Below are 17,500 nucleotides of genomic sequence, written 5' to 3' on the forward strand. Positions count from 1 at the left end.
TATTCCTCTTTTCCTTCTTCTTTTTCTTTTTGTTCTTCTTTTCATTCTTCTTTTTTATTTCTTCCTCTCTTCTTCTTGTTTCTTCCTCTTTTCTTCTTCTATTTTCTGTTTCTTCTTCTTCCATTTCTTCCTCTATCTTTTCTTCTTCCATTTCTTCTTTTTCCTTTTTTTTTCTTCTTTTCCTTCTTGTATTTCTTCCTCTTGTTCTTGTTATTATTCTTCTATTACTTCTTGTTATTCTTCTTCAGTTTTTCCTCTTTTCTCTTCCTCTTAGCTTCAATCCTCCTCCTCCTCCTCCTCCTTCTCCTCTTCCTCTTCCTAATCTATGCCACTCATGCAGCTGTCATCTTTAACAATCACAGTGACAGGCTGTTAGTGCCCACCACAGCCTGTCCTGTGGGGGTCATGGCGCTGCTGTTGTGGAGTGACCAGCAATGTGGGATGATTGGTGAACACAGCAGGTCATCAGGGGGGACCAGACTGATGGTGCCAAAAAGCTGGTGTGTGGCCCAGTGGCTCTCAACAGTGGGTCTATCCTTGCCGTGGCTCTAGTGTGACCCTGTTGTGTGTGTGTGTGTGTGTGTTGGTGGCCAGGCTATGTCGTGTGTGACCCAAAGACCAAAGGGGATTTTTTTACAGTTTTATATTAATTTTTGTGACATTTCCTTATGGACTCTGACGTCTTGTTGGTATTTTCACCCTTATTGTTGCCCTCACCCAGTGGATGCTTATATAAACAACCACAGCTACTACTACTACTACTATTACTTCTACTACTAAAACACAACAACCACAACAACAACTACTACTGCTACTGCTATTATTACTACTACTTCTACTACTACTACTATCACACAACAACAACCACACAAACAAAAAAACTACTACTACTACCACCATACAACAACAACCACAACTACTCCTACTACAACAACAAAAACGACAACTACTCCTACTACAACAGCAACCACAACAACTACTCCTACTACAACAACAACTACTACTACTACTACTACTACTACAAGTACCACAATGACCAGTACCTGTGTGGTCTGGGGGCGCCTCGCTGGCCTCCGTCACCACCACGGTCTTGTCGACGACGGTGGCGGTGGAGGTGCCAGGGTCAGCAGCCACAGTGCCGTCCACCATGGCTGCCGTGCCCACAGCCAGCTGGAGGTGGTGCTGTGGCAGGCTGTGGTGGTGCACGGAGAGCTGTGCCGCAGCAAGGGGTGCCTCCATGTGGGTCTGCATCAGGAGTCTCCCGTGGTGCTGCTGTGTGTGCGTGTGCGTGTGTGTGTCGCCTGGGGTGTGCTGTGGTGCCATCGCTACGGCGTGGTGCTGTGCTGGCTGCTGCTGTGCTCCACTGCTGTTGATGGTGATGGCAAACAGGCGCCGCTGCTCCTCAAAGTCCATCTTGCTTGTGCCTAGAAACACCAGAAGTTATTTTAGTTTTTTTTTCTGTAGGAGGGACACTGGTCAAAAAAAAAAAAAAAAAAAAAAAAAAAAAAAGCCCACTGAGATGTCAGTCCCATAAAAGGGTTCAAAGCAGTACAGTAGTCAAAAATTGCAGGATAAGTGTGTTGAAGCCTCCCTCTTGAAGGAATTCAAGTCACAGGAAGGTGGAAATACAGAAGCAGGCAGGGAGTTCCAGAGTTTACCAGAGAAAGGGATGAATGAGAATACTGGTTAACTCTTGCGTTAGAGAGGTGGACAGAATAGTGGTGAGAGAAAGAAGAAAGTGTTGTGCAGTGAGGCCGCGGGAGGAGGGGAGACATACAGTTAGCAAGATCAGAAGAGCAGTTAGTATGAAAATAGCAGTTTGAGATAGCAAGAGACGCAACACTGCGGCGATGAGAGAGAGGCTGAAGACAGTCAGTTAGAGGAGAGGAGTTGATGAGATGAAAAGCTTTTGATTCCACCCTGTCTAGAAGAGCAGTATGAGTGGAACCTCCCCAGACATGTGAAGCATACTCCATACATGGACGGATAAGGCCCTTGTACAGAGTTAGCAGCTGGGGGGGTTGAGAAAAACTTGTGGAGACGTCTCAGAACACCTAACTTCATAGAAACTGTTTTAGCTAGAGATGAGATGTGAAGTTTCCAGTTCAGATTATAAGTAAAGGACAGACCGAGGATGTTCAGTGTAGAAGAGGGGGACAGTTGAGTGTCATTGAAGAAGAGGGGATAGTTGTCTGGAAGGTTGTGTCCAGTTGATAGATGGAGGAATTGAGTTTTTGAGGCATTGAACAATACCAAGTTTGCTCTGCCCCAATCAGAAATTTTAGAAAGATCAGAAGTCAGGCGTTCTGTGGCTTCCCTACGTGAACTGTTTACTTCCTGAAGGGTTGAATGTCTATGAAAAGATGTGGAAAAGTGCAGGGTGGTATCATCAGCGTAGGAGTGGATAGGACAAGAAGTTTGGTTTAAAAGATCACTGATGAATAATGGGAAGAGAGTGGGTGACAGGACAGAACTCTGAGCAACAACACTGTTAATAGATTTAGAAGAACAGTGACCGCCTACCACAGCAGCAATAGAACGGTCAGAAAGGAAACTTGAGATGAAGTTACAGAGAGAAGGACAGAAGCCGTAGGAGGGTAGTTTGGAAATCAAAGCTTTGTGCCAGACTCTATCAAAAGCTTTTGATATGTCCAAGACAACAGCAAAAGTTTCACCAAAGTCTCTAAAAGAGGATGACCAAGACTCAGTAAGGAAAGCCAGAAGATCACCAGTAGAGCGGCCTTGACGGAACCCATACTGGCGATCAGATAGAAGGTTGTGAAGTGATAGATGTTTAACAATCTTCCTGTTGAGGATAGATTCAAAAACTTTAGATAGGCAGGAAATTAAAGCAATAGGACGGTAGTTTGAGGGACTAGAACAGTCACCCTTTTTAGGAACAGGCTGAATGTAGGCAAACTTCCAGCAAGAAGGAAAGGTAGATGTTGACAGACAGAGCTGAAAGAGTTTGACTAGGCAAGGTGTAAGCACGGAGGCACAGTTTCAGAGAACAATAGGAGGGACCCCATCAGGTCCATAAGCCTTCCGAGGGTTTAGGCCAGCAAGGCGAAGAATTTTAATACGTGGCATGAAGTAGTCAGAGGGTGGAGGAGAGGGAGGAACAAGCCCAGAATCGTCCAAGGTAGAGTTTTAGCAAAGGTTTGAGCGAAGAGTTCAGCTTTAGAGATAGATGTGATAGCAGTGGTGCCATCTGGGTGAAATAGAGGAGGGAAAGAAGAAGAAGAAGAAAGAAGAAGCAAAGTTATTGGAGATATTTTTGGCTAGATGCCAGAAATCACGAGGGGAGTTAGATCTTGAAAGGTTTTGACATTTTCTGTTAATGAAGGAGTTTTTGGGTAGTTGGAGAACAGACTTGGCATGGTTCCGGGCAGAAATATAAAGTGCATGAGATTCTGGTGATGGAAGGCTTAAGTACCTTTTGTGGGCCACCTCTCTATCATGTATAGCACGAGAACAAGCTGTGTTAAACCAAGGTTTGGAAGGTTTAGGTCGAGAAAAAGAGTGAGGAATGTATGCCTCCATGCCAGACACTATCACCTCTGTTATGCGCTCAGCACACAAAGACGGGTCTCTGACACGGAAGCAGTAGTCATTCCAAGGAAAATCAGCAAAATACCTCCTCAGGTCCCCCCAACTAGCAGAGGCAAAACGCCAGAGGCACCTTCACTTAGGGGGATCCTGAGGAGGGATTGGAGTGATAGGACAAGATACAGATATGAGATTGTGATCGGAGAAGCCCAACGGAGAAGAAAGGGTGACAGCATAAGCAGAAGGATTAGAGGTCAGGAAAAGGTCAAGAATGTTGGGCGTATCTCCAAGACGGTCAGGAATACGAGTAGGGTGTTGCACCAATTGCTCTAGGTCGTGGAGGATAGCAAAGTTGTAGGCTAGTTCACCAGGATGGTCAGTGAAGGGAGAGGAAAGCCAAAGCTGGTGGTGAACATTGAAGTCTCCAAGAATGGAGATCTCTGCAAAAGGGAAGAGGGTCAGAATGTGCTCCACTTTGGAAGTTAAGTAGTCAAAGAATTTCTTATAGTCAGAGGAGTTAGGTGAGAGGTATACAACACAGATAAATTTAGCTTAAGAGTGACCCTGTAGTCGTAGCCAGATGGTGGAAAACTCGGAAGATTCAAGAGCGTGGGCACGAGAGCAGGTTAAGTCATTGCGCACATAAACGCAGCATCCAGCTTTGGATCGAAAATGAGGATAGAGAAAGTAGGAGGGAACAGAAAAGGGGCTACTGTCAGTTGCCTCAGACACCTGAGTTTCAGTGAGGAAAAGAAGATGAGGTTTAGAAGAGGAGAGGTGGTGTTCTACAGATTGAAAATTAGATCTTAGACCGCGAATGTTGCAGAAGTTAATGAAGAAAAAGTTGAGGGGGGTGTCAAGACACTTAGGGTCGTCGACGGAAAGGCAGTCCGACCTGGGGACATTTATGGTCCCCTCCCCAGATGGGGACTCCGAGGCTGGTGTAGGAGTCGCCATGATAATTTTGAATTTTGAGTGAAGGGTGTGTGTGTTATTAGGTGCTTGTAGTTTTGTGTGGAGGAAGAGAGTTGTGTTTAGAGGGCAGGCTGTGACTGCCCCCTTGTGTTGTGAGACACAAAGGGAAACGTTCAGTGAGGTCACAGCTGGCTCTAATGATAAGTTCACAGCACCCCCTGAACAGTGCTGCACACCTCACTGAGAGTAATTATCGTTTAGGCAGGTGTCTACTGCCTCCTCCTGTTAGGTTAGGTTAAGTTAGGTTAGGTTGGGTTGGGTTGGGTTGGGTTGGGTTGGGTTGGGTTGGGTTAGGTTAGGTTAGGGTACAAGAACACAAGGGTTGGTGCAGGAAGCCATCAGGTCTACATGTGGCAGTCCCTGTGCCTGTCTGTTTCCACCTGTCATCCCTGTCCACACACTGATCTAATAGTAGTAGTAGTAGTAGTAGTAGTAGTAGTAGTAGTATGCCAGTCTGTTTCCCCCTGTCATGGCTGTCCACACACTGATCTAGTAGTAGTAGTAGTAGTAGTATCAGTATGGCAGTCTGTTTCCCCTGCGATGGGTGTCCACACAGCGGCACAGTCTTGTTTGACAGCTCCCTACAGCCTGGGCACTAACAGCCTGACCACTGAGTCTGTCTACAGCCTGGGCACTAACAGCCTGACCACTGAGTCTGTCTACAGCCTGGGCACTAACAGCCTGACCACTGAGTCTGTCTACAGCCTGGGCACTAACAGCCTGACCACTGAGTCTGTCTACAGCCTGGGCACTAACAGCCTGACCACTGAGTCTGTCTACAGCCTGGGCACTAATAGCCTGACCACTGAGTCTGTCTACAGCCTGGGCACTAACAGCCTGACCACTGAGTCTGTCTACAGCCTGGGCACTAACAGCCTGACCACTGAGTCTGTCTACAGCCTGGGCACTAACAGCCTGACCACTGAGTCTGTCTACAGCCTGGGCACTAACAGCCTGACCACTGAGTCTGTCTACAGCCTGGGCACTAACAGCCTGACCACTGAGTCTGTCTACAGCCTGGGCACTAACAGCCTGACCACTGAGTCTGTCTACAGCCTGGGCACTAACAGCCTGACCACTGAGTCTGTCTACAGCCTGGGCACTAACAGCCTGACCACTGAGTCTGTCCAGTCATGCACCACTCTGTCTGAGAACCAATTCCTTCCTGTCTCTTTGTTAATCCAACTTTATCAGTGTGCAGCCCGTCACTCCCTGTTCTTCCTTGCCTGCTGTGAAGACTTGACAAACACTATTACACTATTCAGAGAGAGAGAGAGAGAGAGAGAGAGAGAGAGAGAGAGAGAGAGAGAGAGAGATGTGAAGTAAGGGAGAACATCACACATCTTCCACAACCACCTGCTCCTTCTCTCTCTCTCTCTCTCTCTCATGCTCTTTTTAATACTCTTATCATGTTACTTGTTATACTACTGAGAATTAAGATTTTTTATTTTTTTAGTGTGTGTGTGTGTGTGTGTGATTGCCAGCCTGGTATAGAGATAGATAGAGTATTATTATTATTATTATTATTATTATTATTATTAGTAGTAGTAGTAGTAGTAGTAGTAGTAGTAGTAAGGAGCTTTAGGGAAAAAAAAATTAGGGAAACTTAAAAGAAAAAAGTGAAAAGGAAATTATATGAAAGGAAAATATTTGCTTAGAGAAACAGGAAAGCAAAGGGAGGAGGAACAAAATTCAGGAAAATTCAAGGTGAAAATTTTGAGAGAGAGAGAGAGAGAGAGAGAGAGAGAGAGAGAGAGAGAGAGAGAGAGAGAGAGAGAGAGAGAGAGAGAGAGAGAGAGCAATTTTTAAAGGGATAAGAAAATTTTACCTCTCTCTCTCTTTCCCTCCATCCTTCTCTCCACTTCCCTCCAATCATTTCGTCCCTCCTTCTCTCCATCTCTCCACTTCCCTCCCTTCCCTCCAATTTTCCTCCATCTCTTCACTTTCCTCCCTCCCTCCAGACATTCCTCACTTTTCCCTCCACGCCCCTTCTTCCCTCCACACGGAAGGTGGAGGGAAACAAGCGAGGTGGAGGGAAGCAGGCGTGTCTGGGAAGGAAAATAAGCGAATTAATATAAAAAAACTCCGCCTTTATTTTCAACTTTAGGCATTTTCGCACAAAGGGTAAAAGACGAATATTATCTCAAGTAGGCATATTTAGAGGGTGTGTAGGCCTAGGCAGGGTGCGGCGGGGTACTCACGAGGGCCTTAAGTTGCTGCAGAGAATGTAGGCGTCGATAAGAGGCATATACAAGGAGACTTTGATAAAATGGCGGCGTCTTGAAACACTGTCAGCCATTTACCCTCTGTTTACATCATCGGATATTTGAAAACACTCACTATTTTAATAAGTTTTTGTGGTCAACTCTAATGAAAAATTAAGATATAAATAATTCGTAGTGTTATTTTGAGTTATATGCTATATGAGGAATTTTGAATAAGGAATTTAGAGTTGTATGGGTTAAAGTATTTATTTTATTTTTTTTTGCCGGGTGGAATATTTGAAGACTCCTTATTTTACTGTTGCTGTGATAAAATAAAATAAAAATAATGGATAAATCTCAGTTTTATTTTGAGTTTAAGACTATTTAAGCAATTCTTGAAAAAAAGTAGTTTAGAGAGGTATGGGCTAAAATGTTCATTTGTTTACTTTATTAAATATTTCAGATTCCTTATTTTATTCACTTTTTTGTGATTAAATTAAAGAAAAGGTAAAATAATGACTAAATTTTTCTTGTACTATGAATTATACGTGGTATGATAAATTTTGAGTAAGAAGTTTAAAGATATATGGGTTAAACTATTTCTTTGTTTACTAGACACAATATTCGAAGAAACTCCTTATTTATTCCTTTTTGTGATTTAATTAAATAGAAAAAAATAAAGTAATGATAAACATCGGTGTTACTGTGAGTTAAACACGATATTTTGGCTAAGGAGTTTCGAGACACGCAATGTAAGACATTTAATCCCCCTTGTTATGCTCCTTAGAACACTTCATCTCCATCAGACCCTCTCTTAATTTTCTGCCCTGATTACTTAAAACGGATATTTTACTTAAATCACCCTAGTTATGTCCGAGACCGTCCCCCCCCCCCTCACAACATAACCTACGCCTTCTAGGAATGTAAACTTCAAGCCCTCAATTAATCAGATAAATCTGCAGACGACTGGAGACGTCCACACACACACACACACCTCAAATAAGACTGAAACGATGTATTCTCTTAAGATGTCGCTTAGTGTGTGGTAAACTTTATGCTCGCTCTCTCTCTCTCTCCGTAAGATACTTTTCCTTCATTTGATGGAGCGTTCCTTTCCTTTATAGCGCGGGAACCCTTTTTCTTATTGGAATTTTTTGTTATAATTGTATTCTTTATATATATATATATATATATATATATATATATATATATATATATATATATATATATATATATATATATATATATATATATATATATATATATATATATATATATATATATATATATTATTTTGGGGGGTTGAACAAGACATTTCTTTTTCCTTTAAGAATATACAAGAACCTCTTCCTTTTTTGAGTATTTTTTTTAAATCTCTCTCTCTCTCTCTCTCACACAAACTCAAACACACACACATTTCAACTCCTTTATTCAATCCAACCGTGACAAGTTTGCTGGCGTACAGCATGAACACGCCCCGTCCTTACAACAGAACACGGAGGCGTTCAGGGGCGTACAGACGGATTGATGAAAAAGAGCCATGTTGTTGTTTTTTTTTAAATCTCCATACTCCTCTTGCTTTTAATTCTGTGGTCTTGTGTCCTGGTGAAGAGAGAGAAGGTTGGGTTAGTGTGAGCAGCAGCAGCAGCAGCAGTAGTAGTAGCAGTATTGGCGGGCTGCACACCCCCGCCCCGCCTTGTCACTGGTGCTTTCACTGCCCAGCGCTTCCTCTCTCTGATGTATATCCTCGAGACATGCCCACCCAGTTCTTGCATTATTATTATTACTATTACTATTTATACTTCAATGACTGATAATGCAAGGTCCCTTCCGTGTCTTGGGTGTGAAGTCATCCTCTCGCTCGTGCACTTCCCATCATGCAGTGCTACTCTGGAACTCCCTGCCCTGCCTGCTTCTGTATTTCCTCCTTCCTGAGACTTAAACTCTTTCAGATTTCGACACACTTATCATTTAATTTCTAACGAATGCTTTTGGCTGGGGGCAGGCTCCTTACTGGGACTTTTTTTTTTTTTTTTCATTTATTTTTTTATGATTATTTTGTTGTCCGTGACTGCTGCCCCTCCTGTAGAAGTGTATCTGACTTGCTTTTGTCCTCCAATTGGTGAGGCAGCGAGGTGTGTGTGTGTGTGTGTGTGTGTGTGTGTGTGTGTGTGTGTGTGTGTGTGTGTGTGTGTGTGTGTGTGCTGCCCCTCACTCCCACCCACCAGCAGGGAGAGCGCTAAGCCCCCGCGGTGCTCCACCCAGGGAGGGAAGGGGGAGGGACACCGTGTTTCTACCACTCCACAAGTGTAATGGTAACTCCTCCTCCTCCTCCTCTCCTTACAAGTGACTGATGGGGATTCTAGAGATAGTAGTAGTAGTTTTTCTCACCCCCCCAGCTGCTAACTCTGTACAGGGGCCTTATCTGTCCATGTATGGAGTATACTTCACATGTCTGGGGGGGTTCCACTCGTACTGCTCTTCTAGACAGGGTGGAATCAAAAGCTTTTCGTCTCATCAACTCCTCTCCTCTAACTGACTGTCTTCAGCCTCTCTCTCATCGCCGCAGTGTTGCATCTCTAGCTGTCTTCTACCGCTATTTTCATGCTAACTGCTCTTCTGATCTTGCTAACTGCATGCCTCCCCTCCTTCCGCGGCCTCGCTGCACAACACTTTCTTCTTTCTCTCACCACTATTCTGTCCACCTCTCTAACGCAAGAGTTAACCAGTATTCTCAATCATTCATCCCTTTCTCTGGTAAACTCTGGAACTCCTTGCCTGCTTCTGTATTTCCACCTTCCCGTGACTTGAATTCCTTCAAGACGGAGGCTTCAACACACTTATCCTGCAATTTTTGACTACCGCTCTGGACCCTTTTATGGGACTGCCATCTCAGTGGCCATTTTTTTATTGGATGTTTGTTGCCCTTGGCCAGTGTCCCTCCTACATAAAAAAAAAAAAAAAATAAAAAAAAAAAAAAAAAAAAAAAAAAAAAAAAAAAAAAGCAACAGCAAATAATAATAATAATAATAATAATAATAATAATAATAATAACAACAACAACAACAACAAAAACAACAATAGCAGCAACAACATCAATCTCTCTCTCTCTCTCTCTCTCTCTATTTGAGGAAGAGGACACACACACACACACACACACACACCCTGAAGAATACAAGAATTATTGGAAATGTTGTGACTAAGCGAGAAATTTACTCAATCTTTATTCAAGGAACAGAAAAACATTAATAATTTGAGAGAATTAAAAACTTTCTCTCTCTCTCATAAACTTTATCATGACAAAACACAAACACCTCTCTCTCTCTCTCTCTCTCTCTCTCTCTCAAGAACAAATTATTATACTATACACAGAAGAGAGAGAAAAAAACTCTCACTTTGTCAGGGTGGCCAGAGTGAGGGCAGGCAGACACACAGAGCCCACCTCACTCTGACACACACACCCTTGTCACTCTGGCAGTATGGACAGGGTGGATGGCCTTGTTAGGATGACCACCACCATCAGGAAATAATGCCTTACACAACACAGGGTCCTAATACCTACTGTGTCTTCAAATTGAGTGGTTTTAATGAATTACTGAGGTTTTCAAGGGTGTTTTCATGGTTCCAGTAAGTTTAACAGTTTAACAGGCTGTAGGGGAAGTTGTTGGGGTTTTCAAGGGTGTTTTCATGGTTCCAGTGACAGTTTAACAGTTTAACAGGCTGCAGTGGAAGTTATTGGGGTTCTCAAGGGTGTTTTCATGGTTCCAGTGACAGTTTAACAGGCTGCAGTGGAAGTTGTTGGGGGTTTCAAGTATGTTTTCATGGTTCCAGCGATAGTTTAACAGTTTAACAGGCTGCAGTGGAAGTTGTTGGGGTTTTCAAGGGTGTCTTCATGGTTCCAGCAAGTTTAACAGTTTAACAGGCTGCAGTGGAAGTTATTGGAGTTTTCAAGGGCATTTTCATGATTCCAATGATAGTTTAACAGTTCTACATCACCAGCAAACGAAAAACCACCATTGAAAACCTAACAACCCATCTCTGTGGCCTTTGAAAACAGTCGTGGTGGGAGAATGCACATTTTAAGACCACAGGCAGGCGAGTCACAACAAGAGCCATCAGAACACGACCCTGCCTAACACACAGCATGGCACACAGCTTAACATTAACCTTAGTGTATTAAAGGCAACTTAATGGATAAAAGCAGGGGGTGTTGGAGGGTTCCTTTCAGTCTTAGTACAGTAAGTAGAGAGGAAACATGATGATGATGATGATGATGATGATGATGATGATGAGAAAAATAAGTAATAATAATAAAAAGAAAAAAATAAAGGGAGGAGAGAGAGGGAGAAAAGGGATAGAGAGGAAAAAGGAAAAAGTAATGATAAAAATGAAGATAAAAAATAGTAGTAATAATAATATAAAATAGAAAATCAAATAAAAATAAAAATAAGAGAAGTAATGATGATAATGATGATAAAAATAATAATAAAAATGGAGATAAAAAGAAAAAAAAACATACGAGAGAGAGAGAGAGAGAGAGAGAGAGAGAGAGAGAGAGAGAGAGAGAGAGAGAGAGAGAGAGAGAGAGAGAGAGAGAGAGAGAGAGAGAGAGAGAGAGAGAGGACAAAAGGAAGCTTGAGGAAAAAGAAAAAAAAGAAAAAACACTTAGATAGGAAGAAAACAGCTACACTCACACACACACACACACACACAAATACACGGGGGATTGGGCGGGTGTGCGGGAACAAACAGGAGGTGGTGGGGCTTACCTATGGGCGAGGGGTGCTCACCTGGGCCCTGGGAAAGCGTGGGGGAGGTGTGCGGATCTTCCTGGCCTTGCGGCTTCGGTTGCGCACCACCTTGGAGTGGATGGCACACGACACACAGTAGTGCTGCTTGATGTACAGCTTGGGCAACTGGTACACTGTGGGCAGGTGGGGGGTGAGGTGGAGGAGGGGCATGGTCACTTAATCTAACCCCTGTGTAATGGGGGGCAGGGGGGCATGGGGGGGAAGAGAGGGTTTGTGATATAACCTAGTATCCTTATGTTATGTTATGTTATGTGAGGAGGTAGGCATGGGGGGGAGGGGTGAGGCAGGGGCTTGTAACATGACCTAACATGACCTTGTGTTATGTGGTTGGCTGGCATCAAGGGAAGGGGGAGGGGTGAGGCAGGGGGGGGCTTGTAATATCACCTAACCTAACCTTACTGAACTTAATCTAATGTAACCTAACCTAACTTAGCATAACCTAACAATGTAATAATGTAATCTAATTTAACCTAACATAACTTAACTTCATGTAATCTAAACAACTTAAGCCAGCCTAACAAATCATAACCTAACCTAATTAAACTTAACAGAACGTACCCTAATGTAACTGAAGCTAGCCTAACCTAACCTCACTCAACCTAACCTAACCCACAAGACTAGCCACAGTTTAACATTCTGCAGGGGAAGTTACTGTGGTTTTCAAGGGTGCTTTCATGATTCCAGTGACCTGCACCACTACCATGACAAAACACCCTTAAGAACCCCAATAATTACCTGTTTCCCTTGAAAACACTCATGGGAAGAGAATGAACACCCTTGAGAACCCCAATAACTTCCACTGCAGCCTGTTAAACTGTCAAACTACCACTGGAACCATGAAAACACCCTTGAAAACTAGACCTATATAAATATTTACCTATATAAACAAAAATCTCACACTATACACACCATAAACTACGTGTGTGTGTGTGTGTGTGTGTGTGTGTGTGTGTGTGTGTGTGCAGCCTGTAATGGCCCGGCCCACAGAAGGCTGGCCTGGATTTGGCAGCAATGTTGGTCTCCGTGCTGTACACAGGGACGCCGGCCATTGGGGGCTGGCGACCAAATCAAGGCACGGGTGGGGGTGTAGGGGGGTGCTGGTGCTGGCTGTCATGCTGTCACTGTACATGTGTGTGTGTGTGTGTCTGTGCTACAAGACACCAGCTCTCTGTCACATCTTAAGGGTTTTACGGCCACAATACAAGACTCAAGGTATATTTAAGTTTGTCCTAAATCCTTTTACTAGTATAGATGTGTTTGGCTTAGTGAATGTACCTTAACCTAACCTAAACACACCTTCATTCTTCTTGTTTCATCTAGACTTAACCTCCTCACCACAGCCTAACCTAATTAAACATAACCTGAGCCAACCTTCCCTAACTTGACCCAACCTAATCTAAACGCAACTTTAAACCCAACCAAACTTAACCTAACCCAACCAAATCTAAATCCAACCCAACTAAACCTAACCTAACCCAACCAAACTAAACCTAACCCAACCAAACTAAACCTAATCCAACCAAACTAAACCTAATCCAACCAAACTAAACCTAACCTAACCCAACCAAACTAAACCTAACCCAACCAAACTAAACCTAACCTAACCCAACCTAAACCTAACCTAACCAAACTAAACCTAACCCAACCAAACTAAACCTAACCTAACCCAACCAAACTAAACCTAATCCAACCAAACTAAACCTAACCTAACCCAACCTAATCTAACCTAACCCAACCAAACTAAACCTAACCCAACCAAACCTAACCTAACCCAACCAAACCTAACCTAACCCAACCAAACTAAACCTAACCCAACCAAACTAAACCTAACCTAACCTAACCTAACCCAACCAAACCTAACTTAACCTAACCCAACCAAACTTAACCTAACCTAACTTAACCTAACCTAACCCAACCAAACTTAACCTAACCTAATCCAACCAAGCTAAACCTAACCTAACCCAACCAAACTAAACCTAACCTAACCAAACTAAACCTAACCTAACCAAACTAAACCTAACGCAACCAAACTAAACCTAACCCAACCAAACTAAACCTAACCTAACCCAACCAAACTAAACCTAATCCAACCAAACTTAACCTAACTTAACCTAACCTAACCTAACTTAACCTAACCAAACCAAACCAAACCTAACCCAACCAAACAAAACCTAACCTAACCCAACCAAACCTAAACTAACCTAACCAAACCTAACCCACTCACTAGTATAAACAGAAGCCTCATTGATGTCCTTCACAGCGGCAGCCTCCACAATGTTTCTGATCTGGAACTTCTTGATGGCTTTGTCCTTGGGCACACAGCGGCCACAGTTGGTGCACCTCACGGGCTTGGTGTGGCCGCGCCCGTGCTTGGAGCGCCCGTTGTTGCGTCGCTTTGAGGTCTGCCGGGGATGAAAGGTTTGGGGTCGGTGGAGATGAGATAAATAAATAAATATGTGAGAAATGAACAAATGAATAAGTAAAATGTAAACAAATAAATGAAAAAATGAACAAATTAATCTTTCAAAGCTCCCTACAGACTCGGTACTAACAGCCTGACTACTGAGTCTCACCCTTACACCCCCTGTACCACTTGAAGACCCTCATCAGACCCCTCTTAGTCACCCTTGTTGTGTCCCCTGTACCACTTGAAGACCCTCATCAGACCCCCTCTTAGTCACCCTTGTTGTGTCCCCTGTACCACTTGAAGACCTCCATCAGACCCCCTCTTAGTCACCCTTGTTGTGTCCCCTGTACCACTTGAAGACCCTCATCAGACCCCCTCTTAGTCACCCTTGTTGTGTCCCCTGTACCACTTGAAGACCCTCATCAGACCCCCTCTTAGTCACCCTTGTTGTGTCCCCTGTACCACTTGAAGACCTCCACCAGACCCCCTCTTAGTCACCCTTATGCCCCCAGCACTCGTAACATTTCAGAGAGAGAGAGAGAGAGAGAGAGAGAGAGAGAGAGAGAGAGAGAGAGAGAGAGAGAGAGAGAGAGAGAGAGAGAGAGAGAGAGAGAGAGGAGAGAGAGAGAGAGAGAGAGAGAGAGAGAGAGAGAGAGAGAGAGAGAGAGAGAGAGAGGAGCAGTTAATTTGCACATTAACCATTCCAAGACTTCTGATCAGTGTGTGTGTGTGTGTGTGTGTGTGTGTGTGTGTGTGTGTGTGTGTGTGTGTGTGTGTGTGTGTGTGTGTGTGTGTGTGTGTGTGTGTGTGTGTGTGTGCGCAGCCTGTAATGGCCCGGCCCACAGAAGGCTGGCCTGGATTTGGCAGCAGTGTTGGTCTCCGTGCTGTACACAGGGACGCCGGCCATTGGGGGCTGGCGACCAAATCAAGGCAAGGGTGGTGATGATGATGATGGTGATGGTGATGGTGGTGGTGATGACAATGCAACACAGGAGCACTACAGCAGGTGCCGGCACACTTATGCAGTACTTTGTGAGGGAAAAGAGGCACACACTCCAATAAATTCACGTTACCACAACATATGACATGCCAGAAAACTGCTGATTGGCTCAAACTGAAAATGACCCGAGCATCACCCCTCATGTGTTGACCTGACCCAGCCCTGCACACCCTTGACTCAACCCACACATTAACCTGACCTGACCCACTGAAGGCTGCGTCCACCACTCACCACTCCCTGAGGCCGCCACCAGGAGTAGGAGTGGTGGTGGGCAGTGCCATGCTTCCACCCACACCTCTGTGGCGGCAGGCGGTGGCGTCCCTGTAGAGCTGTGTGGCAGTGAGGCAGTGGTGGTGGAGGTGGAGGTGGAGGACACACCAGCAGTGCATGGGTTGAGTGTGGAGGAACACAGTGACAACACCGCCACACAACACTGGTGTGTGGGCGCTGCACACAACACTCTCTTACCAAGTGTGTGGTGCAGCCAACACTTGCTGTGCTTCACCTCCACAAACACACCACACACACCTGCTGCCTCCACCACACCCACACCACACGCACCTCACGTGTGGCCGCCGCAGTGGATCGTGTGCATGCTGCTGCTACTCACCACAAAAACTGGCTAACATGAATCCTGCATTAACTTAACCAGCATGTAACCAACTAACCAAACCTAACCTAACCAGCTGACATGTTAACCTAACCTAAACCTAACCAGCTGACATGTTAACCTAACCTAACCTAACCTAAGCTGACCACCATGTACTAACCTAACCTAACCAGCTGACATGTTAACCTAAGCTGACCAGCATGTACTAACCTAAGCTGACCACCATGTACTAACCTAACCTAACCAGCTGACATGTTTACCTAACCTAACCCGCAGCTATCTTAACCAAACTTAACCCTCTCAAGCACAACCACCACAAGGGCCAAGCTTAACACGTCCACACAGCTCACACCAGCCCCTCACCAGTAACACCAGCCCCTCACCAGCAACACCAGCCCCTCACCAGCAACACCAGCCCCTCACCAGCAACACCAGCACAACACCGGCCACCTTCACAGCCTCACCCTCTCCACCGACCACCACCACCACAACTTTTCAAAGGACACCTAAATACTTGACAAACACGCCGGAAGTCCAGTAAAGTACCGCTTACTGTGACTATAACAGATAGCTAACCTACCTTCACCTTCCCCTGTACACAAAACACCACAAACACACAATCTTAAGGGAAAAAGCACCATTACAACACCTAAGACGCACAAGCTGAGCATATAACACCAAAAAGCAAATAAACACTAAGCATCAATAACATAAATAAGCCTACAATTTATATATTCGCTTTCCACCTCATGTCTCCACATTTCTCCTTATTTCACGCCTCCCACGCCCTCCCGCAGCCACGCCCGCACGCCCATGGACACTGGCACTCCTTAACTATTGTCTACAAGAGTGTGGGTGGCCTAGAAAGGATGTAAATTATGAAAAATATAAAAATTTTGCTCACCATGCCGCCTTCGCCCTGGCTCAGAAATGAAAGGAAGACAACAACACGTGGGGGTCGCTGGTTCTTTTCAACTTATTTTGGTTATTTTCAAGTTTAATTTTACTTTTTATGCATGAAATGAATAAAAATATTTTACAATTTGATAATTTTTAATCATATACTTTATTTATTGATTGTGTGATGAGAAAAAAAAATTATTGTGATGTCGAGATTTTGTGCTAGTGTTCCGTACTGCTACTCAAACTCGTCATATCATCTTTAATATATGAAATAACTCGAGGTATTTCATAATTACGTAACTGTGAGGAAAAAAATATAATATATAGAGCGTGAGATGAGAGAGAGAGAGAGAAAAGAAAAAAAATCACTGGTGATGTTGATATTTTGAAAGCTTATTTTACTAGACAAGCCTCTGTATAAATGTAAATACTCATATACAATTGTGAATATTATATTGTTACTTTAAATAAGCTTCATTGTATTAATTAAAGTTTCTAATAGATACAAACATAATGATAAAATGAGCTCTGGTAGTCATAGAAAACAAAAATTTTAAGGGTAACCCAAATATTCCTTACCTCGTTAATATATAAACTAGTTTCTGTAGACTATATTGTTATGTTAAAATATAAAGGCTTCCTCTGTTTGTAACAGGAGTAGATTAAGAGAAATAAGCCAGGTAACACACAAGGCTGGCTTTGAGAGGTGGAGGCAGAGAGGACAAGCAGTAGTAGTAGTAGTAGTTTTTGTAGTAGTAGTAGTAGTAGTAGTAGTAGCAGCAATGGGACGAAATAAACAAACTACATCAAAAGTAATACATTTATTGAAAACAAACTAACATACTCATGACTAGATTATTGGCCAGAGAGAGAGAGAGAGAGAGAGAGAGAGAGAGAGAGAGAGAGAGAGAGAGAGAGAGCCACGCCACCACTACCTTATCTAACACTGAAAGGACACCTAGACGCACCATTCCCTTCAAAATCCCTGAAGGGCACAGCGAGGTCAGCCTGTCCCTTCCTGTAGGCGAGCAGGTTCACCTT

General features: G+C 43.9%; 3 protein-coding genes across 6 annotated transcripts in view; all 3 read right to left on the bottom strand.

Moving 5' to 3' along the window:
• LOC135096411 (zinc finger and SCAN domain-containing protein 12-like) overlaps positions 1-6,964 on the bottom strand; it is a 16,954-nt gene extending 9,990 nt beyond the window's left edge. For all 3 annotated transcript variants that reach the window (XM_063997901.1, XM_063997902.1, XM_063997900.1), the window contains exons 1-2: positions 6,726-6,964; positions 1,044-1,424 (exon numbers count right to left, since the gene is read on the bottom strand). In XM_063997901.1, coding sequence (XP_063853971.1) covers positions 1,044-1,413 — 370 coding nt within the window. In that variant the 5' untranslated portion in view covers positions 1,414-1,424; positions 6,726-6,964. The remainder of the gene's footprint in view (positions 1-1,043; positions 1,425-6,725) is intronic.
• Positions 6,965-8,141: 1,177 nt separating this feature from the next.
• Positions 8,142-16,619, bottom strand: LOC135096412 (small ribosomal subunit protein eS26-like). Its single transcript, XM_063997903.1, has 4 exons — positions 16,461-16,619; positions 13,764-13,941; positions 11,498-11,652; positions 8,142-8,330 (listed from the first exon to the last, which is right to left on the bottom strand). The coding sequence occupies exons 1-3, from the start codon at positions 16,461-16,463 to the stop codon at positions 11,498-11,500; spliced, it is 336 nt and encodes a 111-aa protein (XP_063853973.1). The 5' UTR covers positions 16,464-16,619; the 3' UTR covers positions 8,142-8,330.
• Positions 16,620-17,264: 645 nt separating this feature from the next.
• The window catches only part of LOC135096413 (uncharacterized), a 4,613-nt gene continuing 4,377 nt past the window's right edge, over positions 17,265-17,500 (bottom strand). For both annotated transcript variants that reach the window (XM_063997904.1, XM_063997905.1), the window contains one exon: positions 17,265-17,500. This exon is cut by the window's right edge and continues 1,472 nt beyond it. In XM_063997904.1, coding sequence (XP_063853974.1) covers positions 17,396-17,500 — 105 coding nt within the window. In that variant the 3' untranslated portion in view covers positions 17,265-17,395.

The sequence above is a fragment of the Scylla paramamosain genome, unplaced genomic scaffold (genome assembly GCF_035594125.1).
Source record: "Scylla paramamosain isolate STU-SP2022 unplaced genomic scaffold, ASM3559412v1 Contig4, whole genome shotgun sequence".
NCBI classification, from domain to species: Eukaryota; Metazoa; Arthropoda; class Malacostraca; order Decapoda; family Portunidae; genus Scylla; species Scylla paramamosain.

Bases quoted from the DNA above. Each gene is read 5' to 3' on its own strand.
- LOC135096412 (XM_063997903.1), bottom strand. The intron at 11,653-13,763 runs GTGAGTGGGTTA...ACCTGCCCACAG, and splicing joins TGAGGCTTCTGTTTATACTA to TGTACCAGTTGCCCAAGCTG.